Source organism: Phacochoerus africanus, chromosome 5, assembly GCF_016906955.1.
Source record: "Phacochoerus africanus isolate WHEZ1 chromosome 5, ROS_Pafr_v1, whole genome shotgun sequence".
NCBI classification, from domain to species: Eukaryota; Metazoa; Chordata; class Mammalia; order Artiodactyla; family Suidae; genus Phacochoerus; species Phacochoerus africanus.
In genome coordinates, this window is record NC_062548.1 from 114,852,051 (window position 1) to 114,875,623 (window position 23,573).

Consider the following 23,573-nt stretch of genomic DNA (forward strand, 5'->3'; position numbering starts at 1 on the left):
CTTTTCCATTCTTCCTTCCCGCTCTTAGCATCCTATACCCAGACTGTTACAACCAGCATCTAGGATCCGGCTTCTCTACCTCAGAACTAGATCCCTCCCATATATTCTACACGATGCTAGCAGATTTCCTTCCTAAAGCATTATTTGGTTACTCTGTTCCCAGGACACTGACCTTCAGTGTCTCCTGCTTACCACACAGAATCTAAAACTCAAAACAAAAGTCATTTTAGTATATATAGCAGAAAAACACTGTGCCAGAATTCAAGACAGCAGGATTCGAACTCCGCTGCCACCTACTAGCTGTTAAGACCCATGGGGATCACTATCCTGCTTAGGGTCCTCATCTATACGCTAAGTTCAACGGCATTCAACTGTCCACATTCATTGAACTTCTATTATCCAGCCAAACACGGGATTAGGTGCTTGAACTGGAAGAGTTGCCTGAGATTTTTGACTACAACGCTTAAAGTCAGACTTTTAAAATACTTTGGAGTTCATATCCAACATCCTAACCGTTATTCCCCAGTATGACCTTCCTCTTACTCAGTACCATGAGTAATCCCTCATTCCCCTTCTTCTAGCCTTTGCTCTCACCACATTCCCAACCCACCTTCCTTCCCCACCCTCAAAGGATTCTCCCATCCTCTTCTATTCAAATCCTACCTCTCCTAGAAGACCCACCTGAAATCCTTTCCACCAGGCCTTCCCAATCGCCCTACCCATCTGACCAGTAACTACATGCTACCTATGGCATCTCTTGTGCAGTTATTTTACTCATACCATTTTTTAACTTTTTTGTATTAAAATCTTCCACATTCGATTTTAAGTTCCTTAAGAACAGTCTATAATCTCACTGGTGTCTACATTCCCCACTGCATCCAATATCAAACTCTACTTGTATCAAGAATATGGTCTTGATCTCTCAAACTCAACTGCACTTCCAAACAGAACTAAAACCATCCATGTTACTCACCACTTTACTTTGCATGTCTGTGTGTTCCACTCCACAATATGTTTATCATCTGAACAACTATACAAACATCCATTGTCCTGATGCCACTGTATGCAATTGACTTTGTTGTCATGTCCACCATTCTGCAGATTAAAAAAAAGAAAAAAAGAAAAAAATTAAGCTCATCTGTTACAATATAACATGCACCCTGGAATCATTACTAAACAATAAACTAAAATGTTAGGCCTTAACCTAACTGAAAAAGCCTATCCATTAACCTAACCTAAAATGGATCTATCCATTTCCAACATCGAAAATGAGATAAATCTGGAGTTCCCATTGTGGCTCCGTAGGTTAAGGACCTGACATTATCTCTGTGAGGAGGCAGGTTCAATCCCTGGCCTCACTCAGTGGGTTAAAGATACAGCATTGCCTGCTGTGCGTAGGTCACAATAGCGGCTTGAATCTGGTCTCTGACCCAGGAGCTCCATGGGCCATGGGTGGCCAAAAAAAGGAAAGAAGAGGGGGGGGCGGGGTACGGCATTGCCACAAGCTGCAGTATAGGCTGCAGATGTGGCTCAGGTCCAGTGTTGCCATAACTGTGACAGAGGCTGCAGCTGCAGTTCCAATTCAACCCCAGCCCAGGAACTTCCATATGCTATAGGTGCAGCCATAAAAAAGAAAAAAGAAAAAAAAAAAAAAACAAAGAGATAAATCTGCTATACTTCATTAAACGTTAACTTTCCTTTCTCTGATGGAAGAACATATTTCTACGTCATAAAGTCAAAGGATACTAGTCCTAAATGCCACTGGATTTTGACGGGAATGCCAGCACTAAACATGTCATGCAAAAAGTTTGAGACACCCGAGTGAACTAGTAAAGTTAAATCTTAAAGGGTTTAAAGTCAACATTTAAGGTAAAAATCATGTCTAATCAAAACTATCCTTGAAAATCCCTTTGTAAAAACAAACCAAACTGTCTGATATATAAAAAAAAAAAAAAATCACTGTTTCTTCAGTGGAACACTACATGTTTCCTTGTGCTACAGCTGCTATCAACTTTAAACATACTCAGCACAGCAAGACGCTCACTCAGAGGCACACTGGAATGAAGACATCAACCAGGAGAGGGCAAATTCAAGTCTTCCCTCTCTTACACATTCCAGGACCAGTTCATTCAGCAGAATAAGGTGCTAAATCACCTATGCTGTGAGCCATTTGTTTTCACTCCATCTGAAGTCACATTAATGAAATATACAGAGATTGACCACTGTGTACATACCTAATCTAAGCATAAAAGTTAAAATTCAAAATCACTACTTCTACCATACAGAATGCTCCCACCTCCAAAATAAAATACGTTTCAATGCTGTTACTTCCCTTCCTATCAGCCATCTACTCCAAGTCCTACATTATAGCCACACGCACAAAGAACTGAATAAAGAATATGAACAGATAAACTCCATACAAAGAATTCAGTAAAAAATTTTAATTTCAAAGTTAGTAATCCGGATTTCTCATCGTGGCTCAGTGGTTAATGAATCCGGCTAGGAACCATGAGGTTTCGGGTTCGATCCCTGGCCTTGCTCAGTGGGTTAAGGATCCGGCACTGCTGTGAACTGTGTAGGTCACAGACACGGCTCAGATCCCACACTGCTGTGGCTCTGGCTCAGATCCTGAGTTGCTGTGGCTCTGGTGTAGGCCGGCGGCTACAGCTCCAATTAGACCCCTAGCCTGGGAGCCTCCATATGCCTCAGGAGCAGCCCTAGAAAAGGCAAAAAAAGACAAAAACAAAACAAAAAAAACAAAGTTAGTAATCTCAGGGATACAAAGCAAAACAAAATAACATTTTTGATCTGTTCATCTAGCAATCTGTTTAGCATTATAACTGCATAAGACTATATAGTGAAAGTGACATTATCATACATTCCTAGGGGCTAGCATACATTTGTTGAAAAGCAATCCAGCAACTCTCCACTCCTCCATTCATTTACTCACTCAACATTTACTCAATATCAATACTCACTCAATAAACATTTACTCGATATTAGGCCCTTTCAATATATTATCATGTCTAAATTTCAATGAAGCCATATAAGACAGGTTATAAAATACCGAAGAGATAAGCTGAATTACTTATCCTCGATCTAACTCAATATAACCAGAGGACTTTTCATCTTTTTAATCATTTAACTTATTCTTGATATAACCAGAAGAACTCAACCTCATGACACACTAGTTCCAAAGCCTGGTCCCTTTCTTCCTCACCACACCATCCCAACATTCCGTGCCCTGATCCTTTTGGTTCCTTTTTAATAAACTCATTTCCTGTTAGGGATTTATATATAGTCCTGTGAGGTATCGAAACGAACTAAAAAAGAGTCCCATCAGCATCATGTCTGCAGCCACAGTCGCTGAGTAAAGCAGCTATCACATCACACAGGACCACAGAAGACTGACCAAGTCAAAGAACGGGCCCTGGACTGCAGTGGGGTAAAAGCTCACGTGAGGAGCACACCCAACTTGGAGAAGGAAGAGGAATAAAAGGAGATTTCCTTTAGATATACCTCGGAATGTTTTTTTTTAATAGCTATGTATTATTTTTATAATCTTTAACATAAAAGCAATGTACCCACACATCTAAAGTCAATTAATCTTTGACAAAGGAGGTAAGAATATACAATGGGAAAAAGACAGTCTCCTCAGCAAGTGGTACTGGGGAAGTGGGACATCAACATGTAAATCTCATCATACACAAAAATAAACTCAAAATAGGTTAGAGACTACACATAAGACATGACACCATAAACTTCCTCGCAGAGATCATAGGCAAGACATTCTCTGACACCACACAAATGTTTTCTTAGGTCTCCCAAGGCAAAAGAAATAAAAACAAACAAATGAGACCTAATCAAACTTACAGGCTTTTGCACAAAGGAAACCATAAAAATTTTTTTTAATTAAAAAAAAAAAAGACAACCTATGGAATGAGAGAAAATATTTGCAAATGATGCAACTAACTTCCAAAATATACAAACAACTCATACAACTCAACAATAAACAACCCAATTGAAAAGTGGGCAGAAGACCTAAGCAGACATTTTTCCAAAGAGGGAACTACAAATGACCAATAGTCACATGAAAAAATGCTCAACATTACTACTCGTTAGAGAAATGCAAATCAAAACTAGAATCAGGTACCACCTCACAGTGGCCAGAATGCCCATCGTTAAAAAGTCTACAAATAACAAGTGCTGGACAGGGTGAGGAGAAAAAGGAACCCCTCTACACTGCTGGTAGGAAGGTAAGTTGGAACCACCACTATGGAAAACAGTATGGAGGTTCTTCAGAAAACTAAAGGCAGAGTTACCATAGGATCCAGCAATTCCACTTTTGCTAACAGAACTATAATTCAAAAAGATACATGCACCCTTATGTTCACTGCAGCACTATACACGATAGCGAAACCATGGAAACAACCCAAATGTCCTCTGATAGGTGAATGGATTAAGAGGATGTGGTACATATTCACGATAGAATACTACTCAACCATAAGAAAGAACAGCAACATGGATGCAACTAGAGATTACCATGCTAAGTGAAGTCACAAAGAGCAAGACAAATTACCATATATTACTTATATGTGGAATCTAAATATGCCACAAATGAACTACCTAGGAACAGACACCGACTCACAAACAAGAACAGGCTTGTGGTTGCCAAAGGGAAGGGGGCTGGGGGGAGAAGTGAATGGGAGGTTGGGGTTAGCTGATGTCAGCTATTATATATGGAGGCGATAAAGAACAAGATCCTACTGTATAACACAGGGAACTATATTCAATGTCCTATGATAAACCATAATGAAAAAAACATGAGTATGTATGTATAATCCAATCACTTTGCTCTATGGCAGAAACACAATGTTGTAATCAACTATACTTCAATTTAAAAAATTTTTTAAATAAAAACAATTTTTAAATAAAGATTTAAAAATCATATTAAAAATTTCACTGACAAAATTAGCTGGGTTTTTTTTGGTTAGTGCTATTGCTGTTTTAATAGGAATAATCAATGATGGCAAAAAAAAGCCTACTGAAATACAGGCCCTATCCTTCCATTGTTGATACAAGCACAAATTAGGAAAATATCCAGAAAACTTTTATACTATGTATGAAAAGGCTTAACATTCACCCTTTACCTCATTAACTACAGGTTAGTAATTCTGGGAACTCATGTAAGGAAAAAAAAAATCTTCCATAAAATTAAAAAAAAATCAGAAACTACCTAAATAGTTCAGTAGTAGCTGAATCATCAAGAGATTATCCAATTTAATGGGATTTTTAGGCAGTCACTGAAAATGTCTAACTAGTTCTTGACAAATATGAAAACTGCTCATGCAGTAATTCAACGGAAAATATCAGGATACAAAATACATGGACAGAACCCAAATGTATCTTTTTAAACACATGCCTAAAGCAAAGAAATATATAATCTATCAGAGATCTCTGGGTATTAAGATTTAGATATAATTTTTTCATGTAGTTCCAAAGTATCTATGGATAGATGTTACTTAAAACAGAAAACATTCTTTTATTCATGTACAGAGAGCATTCCTATACATAGACAACATACTGTATGTAATAGATATTGTCTGAAACAAATTATGCCAGTTAAGTTACTGTCTTACAGCACCATGCCCTTACATCTCTGCCCTGTGACTCTGGGACTCTGCAACCTCATTTCTGCTTTGCAAGCTGGATGGTTAGTAGGCTTTACTAGTGATGGTGCCAGAGGGAGACAAGGCTTGTTTCTTCCTGTCTCCCAGTTTGCATCATCCCAAGTTTCTTCACCCCTGAAGCAGTTGGCAATCCTGGCAGCAGCTGAACCCAATCTGCAGTTTTTTTCAACATCTGGGAGAATCAGTTTCATCACTTCCCTTCAGAGACACCAGGAGTCAGCTAGACCCCTTCCCGCAGAGATCTGCACCTTAAGCCCACAGGGCCACTCCTTCTCAGGAGGGCAGCACCTGCTCCTCAAAGGTCTGAGTTTCAACAACAATCCACTGAACCCCGCTCCTTGTTCCCTAGCCCTGGAGGCGGCACACTCCTTCCTGCAGGTGTTGTGATACTCAGATGTTCTTTCTACCCTTTCTTATTTAAAACCTAGTCAATAATTCTTCATATTCTTCATAGTCTGACCTATAATAATGACTACGTTACCTATCATAGGTATTATCAAAAAATGCTGTTCAAAATTCAAATGTGGAAGGGCCAGAAAAATGTCCCTATGCTGCAGATCCTATAGCATATCTTTTTTTTTTTTTTTTTTGCTATTTTAGGGCCGATTCCCGCAGCAAATGGAAGTTCCCAGGCTAGGGGTCAAATAAGAGCTACAGCTGCTGGCCTACACCACAGCCACAGCAATGCAGGATCCAAGCCACTATCTGCAAACTTCACCACAGCTCCTGGCAACACTGGATCCTTAACCCACTGAGCGAGGCCAGGGATAGAACCCACATCCTCGTGGATCCTATTCAGGTTTGTTAACCACTGAGCCACAAAGGCAACTCCTGTTTTGTTTTTAAAAATCTCTTAAGACTCAGTTTCCATCATCTTTTATTTAAAATACACACACATGCATACATTCAAACACAACATATATACTTACTATCAATTTACTGTGTAATTCTCCCCTTACTGTACTGTATAATAAAACACTACCAACTGCTGTACCAAGCGCCAATAAGTCATCTTGGTTACTCATTTCTACAGCTTCTGATTTTCTTTTTTTCCTCTGTGGACCTTCCTGGAAAAAAAGAAAAAACAACTTTTTATTATTACAAACACTGAAACATCATTCATGCATAAATACAAATGCCCACTAACCTACAATCTGCTAATGGGAGACATTTAAAAAAATAGAGGTGGGATGTGCTCTTTGATCACTCCTTTCTCACTACTTAGAAAATAAAATCACTCCAATTGGAAGAGCTCTCTGAAAGGGTTGCAAGTAGCACCACTTAGTACGCTCTTAGTAGTATTCTCTTAATAGGTCCAAACAGCCTCAATGCTGCTTCAACTTCTTTCCCAACAAATCCAAGTGTGGCCTCCACCCCAAAGCAAAGAGATTACAGGAGCCAATGTGTTCCCCTTTTCACCCCCAAATCTTTCCTTGCATTCTGACTTCGTCCTCAGGAAAGAGACTCAAATGTTTTTATATTTATAAACATGCATTTACTTCAATTTGAATCAATTAACAGTTTTAACTAGTAGAGCAGCTGTAAAGGACACAGCTAGAGAAGCTGCTTCAGTGACTGATTATGGGTCAGTCTGAAAGTTTCACAGTCTTTGTGATTCTAATGACTTAAGAAGCACAAGTTTCAATCTAGTCAAACAGCTTAAGGATTCTTTGATTTACTTCAAAAAATGAACTAACAGCTCCTGTCTATCCATCAAAGACAACCAATGATCACAACTTCAAAAAAAAAAGAAAGAGGGGGTCCTGTCGTGGCTCAGTGGAAACGAATCTGACTAGTATCTGTGAGGACGCAGATTCAATCCCTGGCCTCGCTCAGTGGGTTAAGGATCCAGCATTACCATGAGCTGTGATGTAGGTGTCAGACACAGGTCCGATCTGGTGTTGCTGTGGCTGTGGTGTAGGCCAATGGCTACAGCTCCAATTCGACCCCTAGCCTTGGAACCTTCATATATGCCACAGGTACAGCCCTAAAAAGACAAGGGAAAAAAAAAAAAAAAACTTTAGAGTACTACATTAGTTTATAATACTGAATAATAATTTATAATTTCAGAATTTTTCTTCCATTTATTTCTAATTTTTTTAAAATTAAAGCTTGCTAGCTTATGTTTTAGCATAACGCTCTGAGAAAACCATTCTTTTAGTGTGAGACTTATACCATAGAAAAGAGAGTATTTTCTCAATAGCACAAGATCTTTACTCTAAAATGCAAAAAAAAGCAGCCCAGAATACATAAAAATCTGCCCAACCCAAAAGGCCACCAATGAAAACGAAGATGTTACCAGTACATAAAGAATATCAAGAAGTAGATTTATGAGGCATTTTCTTTTGACTCCTAGTTATCCTAGAGATGTTACATTTGAAGAATGTGATTCACCTGACACACTTGAATCAACAAAAAGTTAAAAAAAGATTTAACAAAAAATAACTTTAAATACAGAAAAAAACAATGCACATTTTGCAAGTCCTGAGAAATGTATCTACAGTAACAAACCCAAAAGAAAAGTTACAATTAAGAGCCAAAGTATAAAAAAGTTTGATAGTCTCATCAGTAACATTTAATTTGCCTGAAACATTGAAACTTAGTCAAGAGTGTCCCAGGTCCCTACCTTCAACTAAATGAATTTCTAAGGCTACCTGTGAATGATCCCAGAAGTGGTTCACCCAAATGCAGCTTCTGAATAAGGTTATGAACACAAACACCTATTTCAGGTAAGGCCAATGGGGAAAGTACACCAACTTACTACCACTTCATCAGAAACCTCTTCTCTGGAGTTCTCCTGCGGCACAGCGGGTTAAGGATCCAGCATTGTCACTGCTGCTGCTGTCCAGCAGATTCAATCCCTGGCCCGGGAAACTGTGCATGCCTCATGCAGAAGCAAAAAAAAAAAAAAAGAAAGAAAGAAAAAAGAAAACTCTTTTCTGAAAAATTCTAGAAAGTACTTTTATTCTTGGATTTCCCAAATCAAATTCAAATTATGTATATTGAGGTTTCCAATGTGTGAAACATAGGCTGGTCCAAATATATATGTTTTGGAGTTCTCGTTGTGGCTCAGTGGTTAATGAATCCGACTAGGAACCACGAGGTTGCGGTTCCATGCCTGGCCTCGCTCAGTGGATTAAGGATCTGGCGTTGCCATGAGCTGTGGTGTAGGTTACAGCTGCGGCTCAAATCCGGTGTTGCTGTGGCTGTGGCTGTGGTGTAGGCTGGTGGCTACAGTTCAGCTTAGACCCCTGGCCTGGGAACCTCCATATGCCGCGGGAGTAGCCCCAGAAAAGGCAAAAAGAAAAAAAAAACCAAATATGTTTTCCTACACATCTGAATTTGCACTGAAAAGCACAATGAAATTGTAGAAATTAAACACTAACATCTTCAAAGCCCCAATTTTCCTATTAGCAAAATCTCTACATTTTTGGGACAAACAAGTAAAAGCTAGTGGGAGGAGGAGTACTATAGAATCACTGCTCAATTTTGAGGAGCATTGGTTTAAACCTAAATAATCATCCAATTAGGTAATCTCAAAGAACTAATGACTCATGTATGTTTTCCCCAAGCTGGATGATCTTTTTAAAAAAGCTTCCAATTTAGCAGGATGTACATGTCCAAACAAGTAACACATCAACCAGATAAGTTTATATAACCAATGTGCACTTTAGTGAAATCCATTATTTTAACTATTATCCCATTACTAAATATTTCTAAAATCAAGTTTTGTGCTGCTGATGATTATAGATTATGACAGACCTTTGTTGATACTTTCTACCTGAACCTGTTACTCTTGAGTTCAAAAATTTCAATGACTCCTCAGAGAGGAAATCAAAACACAACTGTTTGGCATAATTTGCCTCCAACCCACCTTTTCCAGCCATATTTTCAATTCCATCTTTATATTATACACCCTAATCACCAACACACTTTCCCATTTGCTTTTCCCTTTTTCTGGGGGGGACTTTTCCTACTCATCTCAATTTTCATTTAGTTGAAATCTATACATGCTTCAAAGCCCACCTCAAGTATGATCTCTCTACAAAAACCTCTTCTTTCTAAAGACAAAAACGAATACTCTGCTTTGCAATACACAGTACACCTGAATTGCATTTATTTCTTCTTTTATGTCTTAGTCATACTGCTTTGTTTTTATGTCATGTACATGGGTAAATATATAAAGTAACAGAAAAGGTAGGCTAAAAATTTAGTTGATGTATCTGTTATCAGGAAATCTGAGTTCCTGAATATACCAGGAATAAAAACCAAAAAGATGCCACTACTCAGAGTAAAGAGCCTTTTCCAAAGTGAAGGGCAGACTGAGCTAAGCAATAAATGCCAACACCAATCTCAAGAAAGCAGTCTTTGATCTAGAAGGCAATCAAAGGGCTGAGTCTGAATGTGCCTGATTTATAAAAGTAAAGCATAGTACAAACGTGAAGACAGAAAAAGCATAGCCACATAATGAGAAGTCTGATTTTGATCAATTAAGCACTGAGGTCCTTGAGTAAGAATTTACATCAAGAGCCAATACACAATCATAAAAACATGCATATATATAGCCGAAACAAGTTTCATCAAAAAACTTATCCTTTGCCAATCAAAATATACTAATATTGTCTATTTCATTTTTTTTTAGTTATAATGTGAACAATTTTATTAGAAAAATAAGATTGTCCATGTTTCCTTTATTCCCTGAATATCCTTCCCTAAAGCGGGGGTTTATGTGTGCCCTCTTGTCAACGTATAGGAAAGGTTTTATGTTCATTTTATTCCTACTTTATACAAACTTAATAATTATAAGCACCCTAAGGTAAGGTATGGCCTCAAAAAAAAATTTTTTTTTTTGGTCAGTATCATTTGGTTTTATTTATTTATTTATTTTTTATTTTCCCACTGTACAGCAAGGGGGTCAGGTTATCCTTACATGTATACAATTATCTATTTCATTTTTTAAATGTCACAACCCACTAAATCTATTTCACAATCCACTAATGGTTCAGAACCTACTTTTTGAAAAACACTGACCCCTAGTCACTGAAAATTATGGCAAAGTTTCAACTTTCATTCTGCAAAGTCTCCTGTGCCACTTTCTGGCCTATGTTACTGTCACTTTCTCTGGCAAATGTTTATGTTTCACAGGTAACGATGAAGAAAAAAAAATTTTTTTAAGGCTGCACTCACAGCATATGGAAGTTCCCAGACTAGGGGTCAAAATCGGAGCTACAGCGGCCGGCCTACACCACAGCCCCAGCAATGCAAGATCCAAGCTGAGTCTGCGACCTACACCACAGGTCACGGCAACGCAGGATCCTTAACCTACTGAGCAGTGCCAGGGATCAAACCTGCATCCTCATGGACATTCGTTAACCGCTGATCCACAAAGGAAACTCCACAATGAAGAAAATGTTTGCATTTTATATGTAATCATACAAAGTATTCACATCACTAACAAATTCTAATACACAGGAACTTCTATTTCAGCCACTAAGATCAAATCTACAAACCTTAAGTTCTCTTGAAGTTTAAACACTGAAGAGACCTTAGGGCAGCACTGTACAAGAACACAACTGGATTGTGCTTTGTCTCTAAGGGTTAGGACTGGGGATACTCAGCATGGATTTTTCCTAGAAACATCCTCAATTCTACTGTGCTTGCCCTGTCCAATGCCTGAAATGTCATGTGCTTCATTCAATAAGCATTAATCTGTATGAGGCTATTTTAACTGCAGTGACAGCAAAAATGCACTTACTGTGGCAGCCAGTCTGTTTCTTCAGGACTCTACAACAGTCAGGGAAGGAAAAATCGAAAAGTTTGGGTCTTAAAGGGGCAATGAAATAGCAAAGTCAGTTCTTGGGTGGTTCAGCCACTTAAGAGTTTGCCTCTGGCATACATTTAACCTATCAGCCTCAGCCGACACATAAAAACCTGAGGACCTCTAAAAATTGCATTACCCATAGTCCATCAATCTGTCTCCTTACACTTTTCTCATAATCAGAGGTCCTCTTCCCCAGGGCTCCATCACCCAAATGGAATGCTCAGCTATATCACATATACAAATACCTAAAAACTACTACAATAAATTCAAAGAATTATACATTCAGTGACCAAAAACAAGAAGCAATCTAACTTTTCTAAACATTTATGAACCACTGCTTTAACTCTTGTTACCCAAGAAACCCAGCACCAACTAAGAGTAATCACCAAACTTCGTTCTTTGGGTGGCAATCTGCCAATTACTGAACCAGATACAGAATACTCCTACAAACTGGTTTACCTGTAAAATAAGAGTTTAAGAAAGTATCTTGAAACTTAAGTGGCAAGGATCATAACCCAGGGGCCTGGGTGCAGAGGTAGAAAATGAAGAGTACTTTGTAGCAACTCCTGTCTTTAAGAAAAAAAAAATCATATGACTTTAAATTTCTATCCCATAGTATATTCAAGTTGGTTGAATATAAGACGACCACCATTTCTCTCTCTAATTTTCAAGTGAAAGATGCCCTAAGAGAATATAACCCAAAATGATGAGCACTGCATGTCTCCACGTTCCTCTCAGGTCTCAATTCTGACTCAAGCTCTAAGATTAAAGTAGGAGAGCACTGGACCTGGAGTCAAAGTATCTCACAACTACTTTACTGGTTATTAAGGCTCTGAAGTCATTTAAACTCTCTTAGTTCTGATTCTCAGTTTTTAAAAATGTATCAACTTGAGGGCATTTCATAGAGTCAAGCTTCTAAAGCCAGAGCATACAAGTAAAAGGATACTGAAACCTGTAAGAACTTTTTTTTAAGTGTAGTGCAACTCTCATTTTTCCAGGACCCAAAAGTAAAGTGACTTGCTCAGCGTGACAAAACAAGTTTAAACCCTTTGTATGAAAAACCAAATCCAGGTATTTTTCTATTGCGTCGAGTGTTATATATAATCCCAAACTGACTTTTAACAGGAAATTTAAGAATAGACATGTTTTATTCCTAAGGCACACAATATGACTGTAAGTCAAGAGAAAATAATGTAGGTGTTTGCCAGCCTATTAACAATTTGTTTCAAATAATGGAGAGTTGAGCTCTAAATACCTGCGTTCTGGTCCTGGTTCCTGTTTTTTTGATCGACTAAGCGTCCTAATAAAGATTCTCTAATAATCAACAGGAGTCACTTGATCTAGAAACTATGAGAATCTAGCTTAGTATCTGAAAAATGCCTAAATATACTCATCCAAAGTGTAACAAATTAGATGTATCACTACTTTCAACCTAAAAATTTAGCAGAAAGTTTCGTAGAATAACCAGGTGCAGCTAAGACCTGTAATAAATGCTAACTTTTCAAGGTTTACACATAGCGTTAGCTAAACACCACACAACTCACAAACCCTGATACTTCCAAATACAATGCATTGATTCTGGTCGGCTATCTTATAGGCACAGTTCCCACCTGCATGAGTTAATGCAGATGTAGTGACTCAACAGTGAATGGCATCTTACCTGAGATGGGACCCAAAGAGTGAAAAGCCTTCCCTTACTCAGTAGCACCTCATCTAGGAAAAACTTCACCTGGATTCATGTTCTTTAAGTTAAACTACTACTTCACCTTACCTCCATATCCTAATGCAGACTTCAGACTTGGGGAAAAGGGGGTGTATAAAGGGAGAGCCGAGCGGATGTTAAAATTTTAAAAGCGAGGAGGTTCAAATGGCTTAGAATAGGAAGAAGCCTGGGAAAATCAGGAGTTTCAAAAGTCCCACATGCTGGACGTGGTAGAGAACACGTGGTGAGCAAGCACCCAAGGGTGGGGGGGGGGGTGGAAGGGAGGATGTCCGGAAGCAAGGAAACATACTTGTTCATTCTAAATGCCCAGAACAAGGCCGATGAGCTAGGTAAGGGTCGGAAAAAAGTAGTGTAGCCCCAAGGTGGGGCTCTGTCAAAAGCCAGAACTCTTGAAGAGCACATGCAAGAGGGCCAGGCCCAGTAGCAGGAAGCCGCCCCTGAGGGACCCCGGGCCTCGGCGAACATGGCGGCCTCAGCGACAACCGGGCTCCGGGCGCAGACCGAATGGAGCCGGCCAATAGGACTCCGGTCCACTGCCCATCGGACCCGGCCGCGCCCTCTCCCATCGCCCTCGGGTCAGGCCGCGCACGGGGCTAGCGGCGTGGGCCCAGCCCGAGCGGCCACTACGCTCGGTGCCTCCCCGCCCTGGGCCGCCGAAGGCCACGCGCAATGCCGGACCGCGAGCCGCGGGGGCAGGGGGCGCTGAGACCGATCCTGGACGGACGCCTGTCCCGCACCGTCCTGCTCGCTTTACCTTGGCCTGCGACCGTGCTGGCGCCCAGGCCAGGCAGGTGCAGGTACCGCTGAGGTGCGCGGAAGGCACATACTCTTGGTGCAGCCGGTTGTTGGCTGTCTCCCACACTCGCAGGTGACCGTCAGTAGAAGCTAAGGCGAAATAGGCCTGGTTTTGCGGAGAGAAGGCGCAGGGTACCCCCGCGGGGGACAGGGGGTCGGCAACACCGCCGCCACCCGCCGCCATTGCTGCTCTGACTCCGCGGCAGCCACGTGTTCGCCCGTGCGCAGGCGCACCCGAGAGGGGCGGGGCCTGGAGGGAGGAAACGGGGCGGGGGGAGCAGAGGGAGTGGTTCTGCTAAAAGCTGGCCAGCTTTGAGCCCACCTACTCGTGTACGGTGGCCGGGTGGACCCGGTATTAATTTGTACTGGGGACCGGGGATAGAACGTGACTGAGGACTCCAAAGCAGGCCACATTTCTTTAAAAAAAGAAAAAGATTTGAGGGTTTTGTTTTGGTTTTTTTTGCCTTTTCTGGGGCCGCTCCTGCAGCATATGGAGGTTCCCAGGCTAGGGGTCTAATCGGAGCTGTTGCTGCTGGCCTATGCCACAGCCACAGCAACGTGGGATCCCAGCCACGTCTGCGAACTACACCACAGCTCACGGCAATGCCGGATCCTCAACCCACTGAGCAAGGCCAGGGACCGAACCCGCCACCTCATGGTTCCTAGTCGGATTCACTAACCGCGGCGCCACGACGGGAACTCCTGTTTTGCTTTGTTTTGTTTTTAATTAAATAACACGACTGAATGAAATGTTTAAGAGAAATGTTCATTTATAATTCCGTGTTTGTGACAACTATGTTCATTTTTCCCTATACACTCTCCTGCTACAATCATGTGTACACATATCAACATTTATTGAGTCATAATAGTGTTAAAGCAATGTTGTGGCGACTATTCCGTCTTCTTTCTTCAAGATTTAGCCCATGTTACTGCACCAAATAGACAATTTTTAATGTCTGCATAACATTTTACCCAATCTATGCGTTCTGATTCAAGAAATGCCACTTGGGTACTCTTCAGTCCACACAGAGCTATTGATTAACAGGAAAAAAGACAAAACAACAACAACAAAAAACACTACCCTCAGGGCTATGGGAAGCTAAATCTTTTAAAAGTAGGGAGTTTCACGATAAAACTTGCATTTTTTGCGGGGTGGGGGAGCGCTGCACTTGCGGGTATGGAAGTTCCCAGTCTAGAGATCTAATTTGAGCTACAGGTACACCACAGCACATGACAATGCTGGATACCTAATCACTGAGCAAGGCCTGGGATCAAACCCTCATCCTTATGGATCCTAGTTGGATTCGTTTCTGCAGCTCCACAACGGGAACTCATAAAATCTGCATTTTTAATAAGGGTTCTTGGATGCTAGACGGAGACCTTAGAGGGGGAAGAATGAAAACAAAAAGATAAGATAGAAGAAGGATGGCGAGCTGGACTCAGATGAACATGGTAGAGGTGGTGAGAAGTGGTCCAATTCCAGACATAATCTGAAGTTAGAGCCAACAGGACTTGCGAAATGGATTGATTGTGAAGGATGACTGTAAAGCCTGAGTAAATAAGCGAATGGTGACACCGTTAGCTGAACTGGAGAAACGGGTTTCCGTGGATGGAAATCAAGACTTCTGTTCTGGGGAGTTCCTGTTGTAGCTCCTCAGGTTAAGAAGATGACATTGCGTCCATGAGGATGTGGGTTTTGTGCCTGGCCTTGCTCAGCTGGGATCTAGCATTGCTGTGGCTATGGTGTAGACCTGCAGCTGCAGCTCTGCTTGGACCTCTAGCCTGGGAACTTCCATGTGCTGCAGGTGCGGCCATAAAAAGGAAAAAAAAGAATACCATTTTGCACAGTTAAGTTTGAAATGCTTACTAGACATCTAAATGCTTACTAGACAGCTTACTAGAGCTGTTCAGTAGGAAGTAGGATATATGAGTAGGTCACAATTAGATATAAATTTTGGATGCATTAGCTGTTTGAAACTATGGGACTGGTCAGCTCATGTTGGGTGTAAGAATAATAGAGAAAAAAACTTAGCTTCAAACTGTGCCAATCTGTCAGGAATAGGAAGAGGGAGGATCCAACAAAGGATATTAAGAAAAGATAACAATGAAGTGGGATGAGCCCAGGAGAATGAGATACCCTGGAAAACAAAATTTTTATCAGGATTTCAGAAGCAAGACATAAGCAAAGCCATGTCAAATGCTATCAGATGAAGACTGAGAAATAATCAATGAACATGACAATATCAAGGTCACTAGTGACTTTTCAAAAGCATTTTTAGTGGAGAGGTAGGTGAAAAAAATTCATTGTAGAGAGTTGAGGAGGAAAAAGGAGCTGAGAAAGGGCAGAAAAGTACAGACAACTATTTCAAGGATTTCTGTTATAAAAGAATAGACATGAGTCTGCATTAAGATGGTCTGGGAAGTTCCCTTTGTGGAGCAGCAGAAATGTCCGACTAGTATCCTTGAGGACGCAGGTTTGATCCCTGGCCTCACTCGGTGGGTAGGGGATCTGGCGTTGCCATGAGCTGTGGTGTAGGTCACAGATGTGGCTCGGATCTAGTGTTGCTGTGGCTGTGGTATAGGCTGGTAGCTGTAGCACCGATTCAACTCCTAGCCTGGAAACTTCCATATGGTGCAGATACGGCCCTAAAAAGCAAAAAATAAATAAATTTTAAAATTTTAAAAAAAGGTCTGAGCTAGAGTTAATAGATTTGTTAGTCATAAATATGCAAATAAAAATAAAATCTTATTTTGCACTTATAATACATCAGGCACTTTGCAGCTCAACTCCTTCTAGCTCCCAATATCCAGCCCATCCTCCTACCCCACTGGACCATCAATCCATTGATCCTACAGTCTCTTCATCAGTCCTCCTCCCTCCTCCCTGATGGCTACACTTCCCTCTTATCCTAAACTCTGTCATTACAACCCTCAACTCCCTTGCCTTTTTCCTGCATCACAGTCCTTCCTTAGTAAAACCACAAGCCTGGTAAAATCTAACTCTCTACCCACAAGCAGCTGATGTGACTAGAGGAAAGCCACCGCCACTTTGTTATGGCTCTTATCTACTTTAAATTATTATATATATATATATATATATTCTTGTCTTTTGTCTTTTTAGGGCCGCACCGTTGGCATATGAAGGTTCCCAGGCTAGGGGTCCAATCGGAGCTACAGCTGCCAGCCTACCCCACAGCCACAGCAATGCAGGATCCGAGCCACGTCTGCAACCTACACCACAGCTCACAGCAAAACCAGATCCCTAACCCACTGAGCGAGGCCAGGGATTGAACCCGTAACCTCATGGTTCCTAGTCGGATTTGTTTCCGCTGTACCATAATGGGAACTCCTACTTTAAATTTATGATCACAAATTTCACATGGACAGTCAGTGCTGCCAAGTTATCAAGTGGTTGTTCTCTAATCCATTCATCTTCCACTGTCCTAGACAATAATTCATATCTTCTATTTCTCTAGACCTCCTCCTCCATCCTCACTCTCAGTGGATGACTTTGCTTATTATTTCGTGAGAAAACAAATGCAATCACAAGAGAACGTCCACACGCTTCCAGCACCACAGAGTCTACCCACTTGTGCTCCGTCTTCCCTAGCCCTATGGATGAACTGTCTGTGATCTTGGCAAAGGCCACCCTTCCACATAGGTTCTAGAGCCCAGGTTCTTTTGCCCATTCAAGGATATTATGCCAAAAAATCTTTCCTCTTCCTACCAGTGTCAATTTTTACTTCTCAGCTTAATACTTCTCATCAACATATAAACATACTGTTATTTCTCCCATCAAAAATAGGATTCCCTTGACCTCTTGACCCCTCCAATTACTGTCTCAATCTTTTCTTTCCTTTAAAATAAAACATTAAAAAAAAGTAGCCTCATTGTCTCAATTTCTCTCCTCCAATGGGACTTTTAGCCTTACCTGCCACTACACCAAAACTCTCCTCAGGGTCACCAGCAGGTGCCACACTGCTAAATAGGTGTCCATTCTAAGTCTACTTCTTCCTAGACCTGCCATTAGTATGCTTATCTTCCATGGCCATGATGTCACACCCTCCTTGCTTTCTCTTACTTCTCTAGCTACTCCTTTTTTGTGTGTGGGGGGGTGCACCTGCAGCATAGAAAAGTTTCCCCAGGCCAGGGATCAAACCCTCATCACAGCAGTGACCTAAACAACAGTGACAATGCAGGTTCTTGACCCACTAGGCCACCAGGGAACTCCGCTGGCTACTTTTCTTATTTTTCTCTCGTAGATCTTCATGTCCCACTCTCTAATATCGTGTTCCTTGGGGCACTACTTCTTTACCTGTGCATGTGACTTTCCAGGATAAAGTCTACATTATCCAGCCTTCTTTGCAACAATGGTAAGCCATATGACTATGGGCCAGTACAAAAATACCCTTGAAGTGAGAAGGTATGCAATTCTCCATTGCTTTTTTCTTAAACCCTGGAACTCAAATGTAATGGCCAAGACGGAACCATCCATGTTGGACTTTAAGGAGAAAATAACATGCTGAGAGGTAGGGCAGGAAGATAGAAAGACCTAGGAACCCTGAAGCATTATATATGCCCTGGACCAAATCCTCTGGACTTCTATACAAGAGGAAAAAAAACTTCCCTCTTGTTTAAACTACTGTATTTTGGGTTATGTCACATGCAGCTAATTGTGCTCCTTCTTTTATATGCTTTGCCTAAGTTGGTGACACTGCCAGCCACTCAGTTAGTCACTGTAAAAAGCCAGAAATCAACCCTTATTATTATCCAATCCCACATCTTACTCCCATCCAAACACATACACACATCTGCTCAATCAGCAGATTCCCTTTTTTTTTTTTTGCAGATTCTATTTTCTCTCTTAAATAATTCCCACTCAATTTCCCCATCTCCATCCAATTCTACCATCTCTGTTCCTGTTTGAGCCTACATCTCTCACCTGAACTGCCACCCTGCTTTTCATCGGACTCCTTTTCTCCAGGCTACATTTCTACATTTTTACAATCTCTGCAAATCTTAAGTCTGACCATTCTACCTCTCAGCTTAAAACCCTTCACAAGCTGGCTGATATTTATGGAAGAAATTCTAGGAGTTCCTGTTGTGGCACAGTGGGTTAAGAACTGGACATACCCATGAGGATGTGGGTTCGTTCAATCCCTGGCCTCGCTCAGTGGGTTAAGGTCACAAGCATTGCCACAAGCTGTGGCACTGCCACAAGCTAGCACGAGACCTTCCATATGTCACAGGTAGGACTGCAAAAAAAAAAAAAAAAAAAAAAAACCAAGCTTTTCACTTTTAGGTCCTTAGTATTTCCATATAATTTTTTTTTTTGTCTTTTTGGGCCGCACCACCCACAGCATATGAGGTTCCCAGGCTAGGGATCGAATCAGAGATATAGCCACTGGCCTATGCCACAGCCACAGCAATGCCAGATCCAAGCCTACACCACAGCTCACGGCAGCACTGGACCCTTAACCCACTGAGCGAGGCCAGGGATTGGAACCTGCATCCTCATGGATGCTAGTCAGACTTGCTTCCACTGAGCCACAACAGGAACTCCTCCATATAAATTTTAGAATCAGCTTATCAATTTCTACAAAAGTCCCAATAATATCCTGATAGAGATTGCATGAATTTATAGAGCAAATTGAAGAGAACAGCCAACTTGACATTATTGAGTTTACGAATTCATGCACATGGAATATTTTTCTATTTATTAGGTTTCTCTTAATTCCTCTCTACACTGTTTTTACTTTTCAGAGTACCTCTTGAACTTCTTTTGCTAAACTTATTCCCAAATGTATTCTTTCTGGTGCTATTGCAAATGGAATTGTTGTCTTAATTTTCAGATTGCCCATTGATAGTTGTAGAAATACAATTGACTTTTTTGCATATTGATTTTGTATCTTATGACTCTGCTACACTCATTTATTGGTTTTGGATTTTTTTTTTTTTTTGGTCTTTTTAGGGCCACACCCACAACATAGGAAGTTTCCAGACAGGGGTTGAATCAGAGCTGCAGCTGCCAGCCTACACCATGGCCACAGCAATGCCAGATCTGAGCCACACCACACCACAGCTCATGGCAACTCCAGATCCTTAACCCACTGAGTGAGGCCAGGGATGGAACCCACATCCTCATGGATCCTAGTGGAGTTTGTTAACCACTGAGCCACAATGGGAATTCATGGTTTTGGAATTTTTTGTGACTCCCTTGAGATTTTTCTCTATGTCATCTGTGAATAAAGATACTTTTTACTCCTTCCCCTTCATTGCCACTATTATTATTATCGTTATCATTAACTTTATAGAACTAGTTAGAACATCCAGTAAAATATTGAGTAGAATTGGTGAGATTGAACAGTATCGATTTGTTCTCGATCTTAGGAGAAAAGCATTCAGTCTTTGATGCTTAGTATCAAGTGAGTCATGGAGGGTTTTTTGGTACATTTCCCTTACCAAGTTGAGGATATTCCTGGAGTTCCCATCGTGGCGCAATGGTTAACGAATCTGACTAGGAACCATGAGGTTCGGGTTCGATCCCTGGCCTTGCTCCGTGGGTTAAGGATCCGGCGTTGCCGTGAGCTGTGGTGTCGGTCGCAGGCAAGACTCGGATCCCCCGTTGCTGTGACTGTGGTGTAGGCCAGCAGCTGTAGCTCCAATTAGACCCCCTAACCTAGGAACCTCCATATGCTGCGGGAAGCAGCCCTAGAAAAGGCAAAAAGATTTAAAAAAAAAAAAGTTGAGGATATTCCTTTCTATGTCTAGTTTGTTAAAAGTTTTTTCTTTTTTTTTAAGTCATAAATAGATATTGGGTTTTGTTAAACTTTTTTTGTATCTTTTGAGATGATCACATTTTTAATCCTTTATTCTATTAATATGACATATCAGATTTATTGATTTTTTGAATGCTAAACAAATCTGAGAGTTCCCTGGTGGCTCAGCAGGTTAAAGATCTGGGGTTGTCACTCTGTGACTCAGGTCACTGCTATGGCATGGGTTTGATCCCTGGCTCAGTAACTTCCACATGCCATGGGGCACAGCATAAAAAACAAACAGAAGTTTCCACTGTGATGCAGCTCAGGTCACTGCAGAGGCTTGGGTTTTATCCCTGTCCTGGTGCAGTGGGTTAAAGGATCCAGCATTGCTGCAGCTGTGGCATAGGTTGCAGCTGTAGCTTGGATTCAATCCCTGGCCTGGGAACATCCATAGGCTGTGGGTGTGGGCCATAAAACAACCAACAAAATACTAATAACAAAAATAAACCAATCTAGTATTACTGGGATAAATCTCATTTGATCATGGTATATAATTTTTTTATATGTTGCTAGACTTGATTGGCTAATATTTTGGGTTTTTTATGTTTCTTTTTTAAAATTTTTATTAGAGTATTGTTGACTCACAATATTGTGTTAGTTTCATGTGCACAGCAAAGTGAATCATTTATACCTATACACATATCCATTCTTTTTCAGATTCTTTTCCCTATCTACAGTAGAGTTCCCTGTGCTATATCTTTGTTATGTATCTATTTTATATACAGTAGTGTGTATGCGTCAATCCCAAACTCCTACTTTATCCCTCCCCCCACCCCATGTTTTCCCTTTGGTAACCATAAATTTGATTTCAAAATCTTTGAGTCTTTCTGTTTTGCTCCTTTTTCTTTTGTTTTGTTTCTTCTTTTTAGGGCCACACCTTCAGCATATGGAGGTTCCCAGACTAGGGGCCGAATCAGAGCTACAGCTGCCGGCCAACACCACAGCCACAGCAACATGGGATCTGAGCCTTGTCTGCGACCTACACCACAGCTCATAGCAATGCTGGACCCTTAACCTGCTGAGTGAGCCCAGGGATCAAACCTGCATCCTCATGGATGCTAGTCAGATTTGTTTCTGCTGAGCCGCGATGGGAACTCCTGTTTTGTTTTGTTGGCATCATTTTGTTCTTTTTTATGGCTGAGTAATAATCTATTGTGTGTATGTAGATTTGCTAATATTTTTGTAGGGATAGATAGAATCTGTCACGCTTTGGGACTGATAAGAATTAGTTAAGTTAAATTATTAGTAAGTAAGTTGGATGAAGGGTTGGAATGTGGGCCTGGGAAAGAATTGGAAGATCCTAAAATACAGATATGATTAAGAGAGCAGAAGCCAGAACAAAGGTGTTATGCAGAAAATGAGGAATAGATCAGCCTCTGCGGTGTGACGTTTGAAGCAATCCATAGTGAGTGATGATGCTATGGAGATTGACAAAGACCAGGTTATAGATTGCTTTGTTTTTGTTTTTGTTTTTGTTTTTTGCTTTTTAGAGCTGCACCTGTGGCATATGGAAGTTCCCAGGCTACGGGTTGAATCAGAGCTGCAGCTGCCAGCCTACATCACAGCCACAGTAACACTGGATCTGAGCCACATCTGCTACCTATACCACAGTATAGTAATGCCAGATCCTGAACCCACTGAACGAGGCCAGGTATGGAACTAGCATCCTCATGGATACTAGTCAGGTTTGCAACTTGATGAGCCACGATAGGAACTCTGAGATTGTTTGGTAACCCATATACATGAAGCAACATAGAATTTCTTTTTTTTTTCTTATGGCCACACCTGTGGCATATGAAATTTCCCAAGCTAGGGGTCGAATTGGAGCTGCAGCTAGCCTATGCCACAGCCACAGCAACCCCAGATTTGAGCTGCATTTTTGACCTTAATGCCATCCTTAACCTACTGAGCAAAGCCAGGGATCAAACCCAAATCGTCATGGACACTATGTCGGGTTCTTATCCCACTGAGCCACAACAGTAACTCTGAAAATAATTTTTTAAGAGGAAAAAAAAAAGTGATGCAGTCACACAACCTGATTTCAAAACTAACTATAAAGTGAAAATAATCAAGACAGAGTGAAAATGCAAGTATGGACACATAGCGAAGTGGAACAAAACCAAGAGTATAGAAATAAATTTTTAGGGAGTTCCCATTGTGGTGCGGTGGAAACAAATCTGACTAGTATCCATGAGGATGCCAGTTTGATCCCTGACCTCACTCGGTGGGTCAGGGATCTGGCGTTGCCATGAGCTATTGTGTAGGGCACAGACTTGGCTTGGTTCCTGCATTGCTGTGGCTGTGGTGCAGGCTGGCAGCTGCAGCTCTGATTTGACCCCTAGCCTGGGAACTTCCATATGCCATGGGTGTAGCCCTAAAAAGCAAAAAAAAAAAAAAAGAAAGGAAGAAATGTTTACATTTATAGCTACCTGATACAGACAAGACAATTCAATGAACAAGGAATAGTTTTTTTCATAAACAGTACTGGGTGAATTGGATATCCACATAAAAAACATAAATATGTACAAAATTTTATATAAATATAAATAAAATATATAAATCAATGATAACAATTAAGAAATCCACAAAAGCCAATAAGCGCATAAAAAGACGCTCAACGTCATTAACCATTAAGGAAATGCAAATCAAAACAATGAGATACCACTTCATTTCCACGAGGTTGGCTATAACAAAAAAGAGAGACAATAATAAGGGCTGGTGAG

The 23,573-nt window shown here is 40.9% G+C and overlaps 1 protein-coding gene across 2 annotated transcripts in view; it reads right to left on the minus strand.

Annotated features, from left to right (window-relative positions):
- The window catches only part of WDR43 (WD repeat domain 43), a 46,937-nt gene extending 32,692 nt beyond the window's left edge, over positions 1 to 14,245 (minus strand). Inside the window, exons 1-3 of one of the 2 annotated variants that reach the window (XM_047782353.1) lie at positions 13,989 to 14,245; positions 6,620 to 6,757; positions 974 to 1,095 (exon numbers count right to left, since the gene is read on the minus strand). In XM_047782353.1, coding sequence (XP_047638309.1) covers positions 974 to 1,095; positions 6,620 to 6,757; positions 13,989 to 14,213 — 485 coding nt within the window. In that variant the 5' untranslated portion in view covers positions 14,214 to 14,245. Of the gene's footprint in view, positions 1 to 973; positions 1,096 to 6,619; positions 6,758 to 8,451; positions 8,567 to 13,988 lie in introns of those variants that run through there. The other variant, XM_047782354.1, reaches the window with a different exon arrangement.
- Positions 14,246 to 23,573: the final 9,328 nt, after the last annotated feature.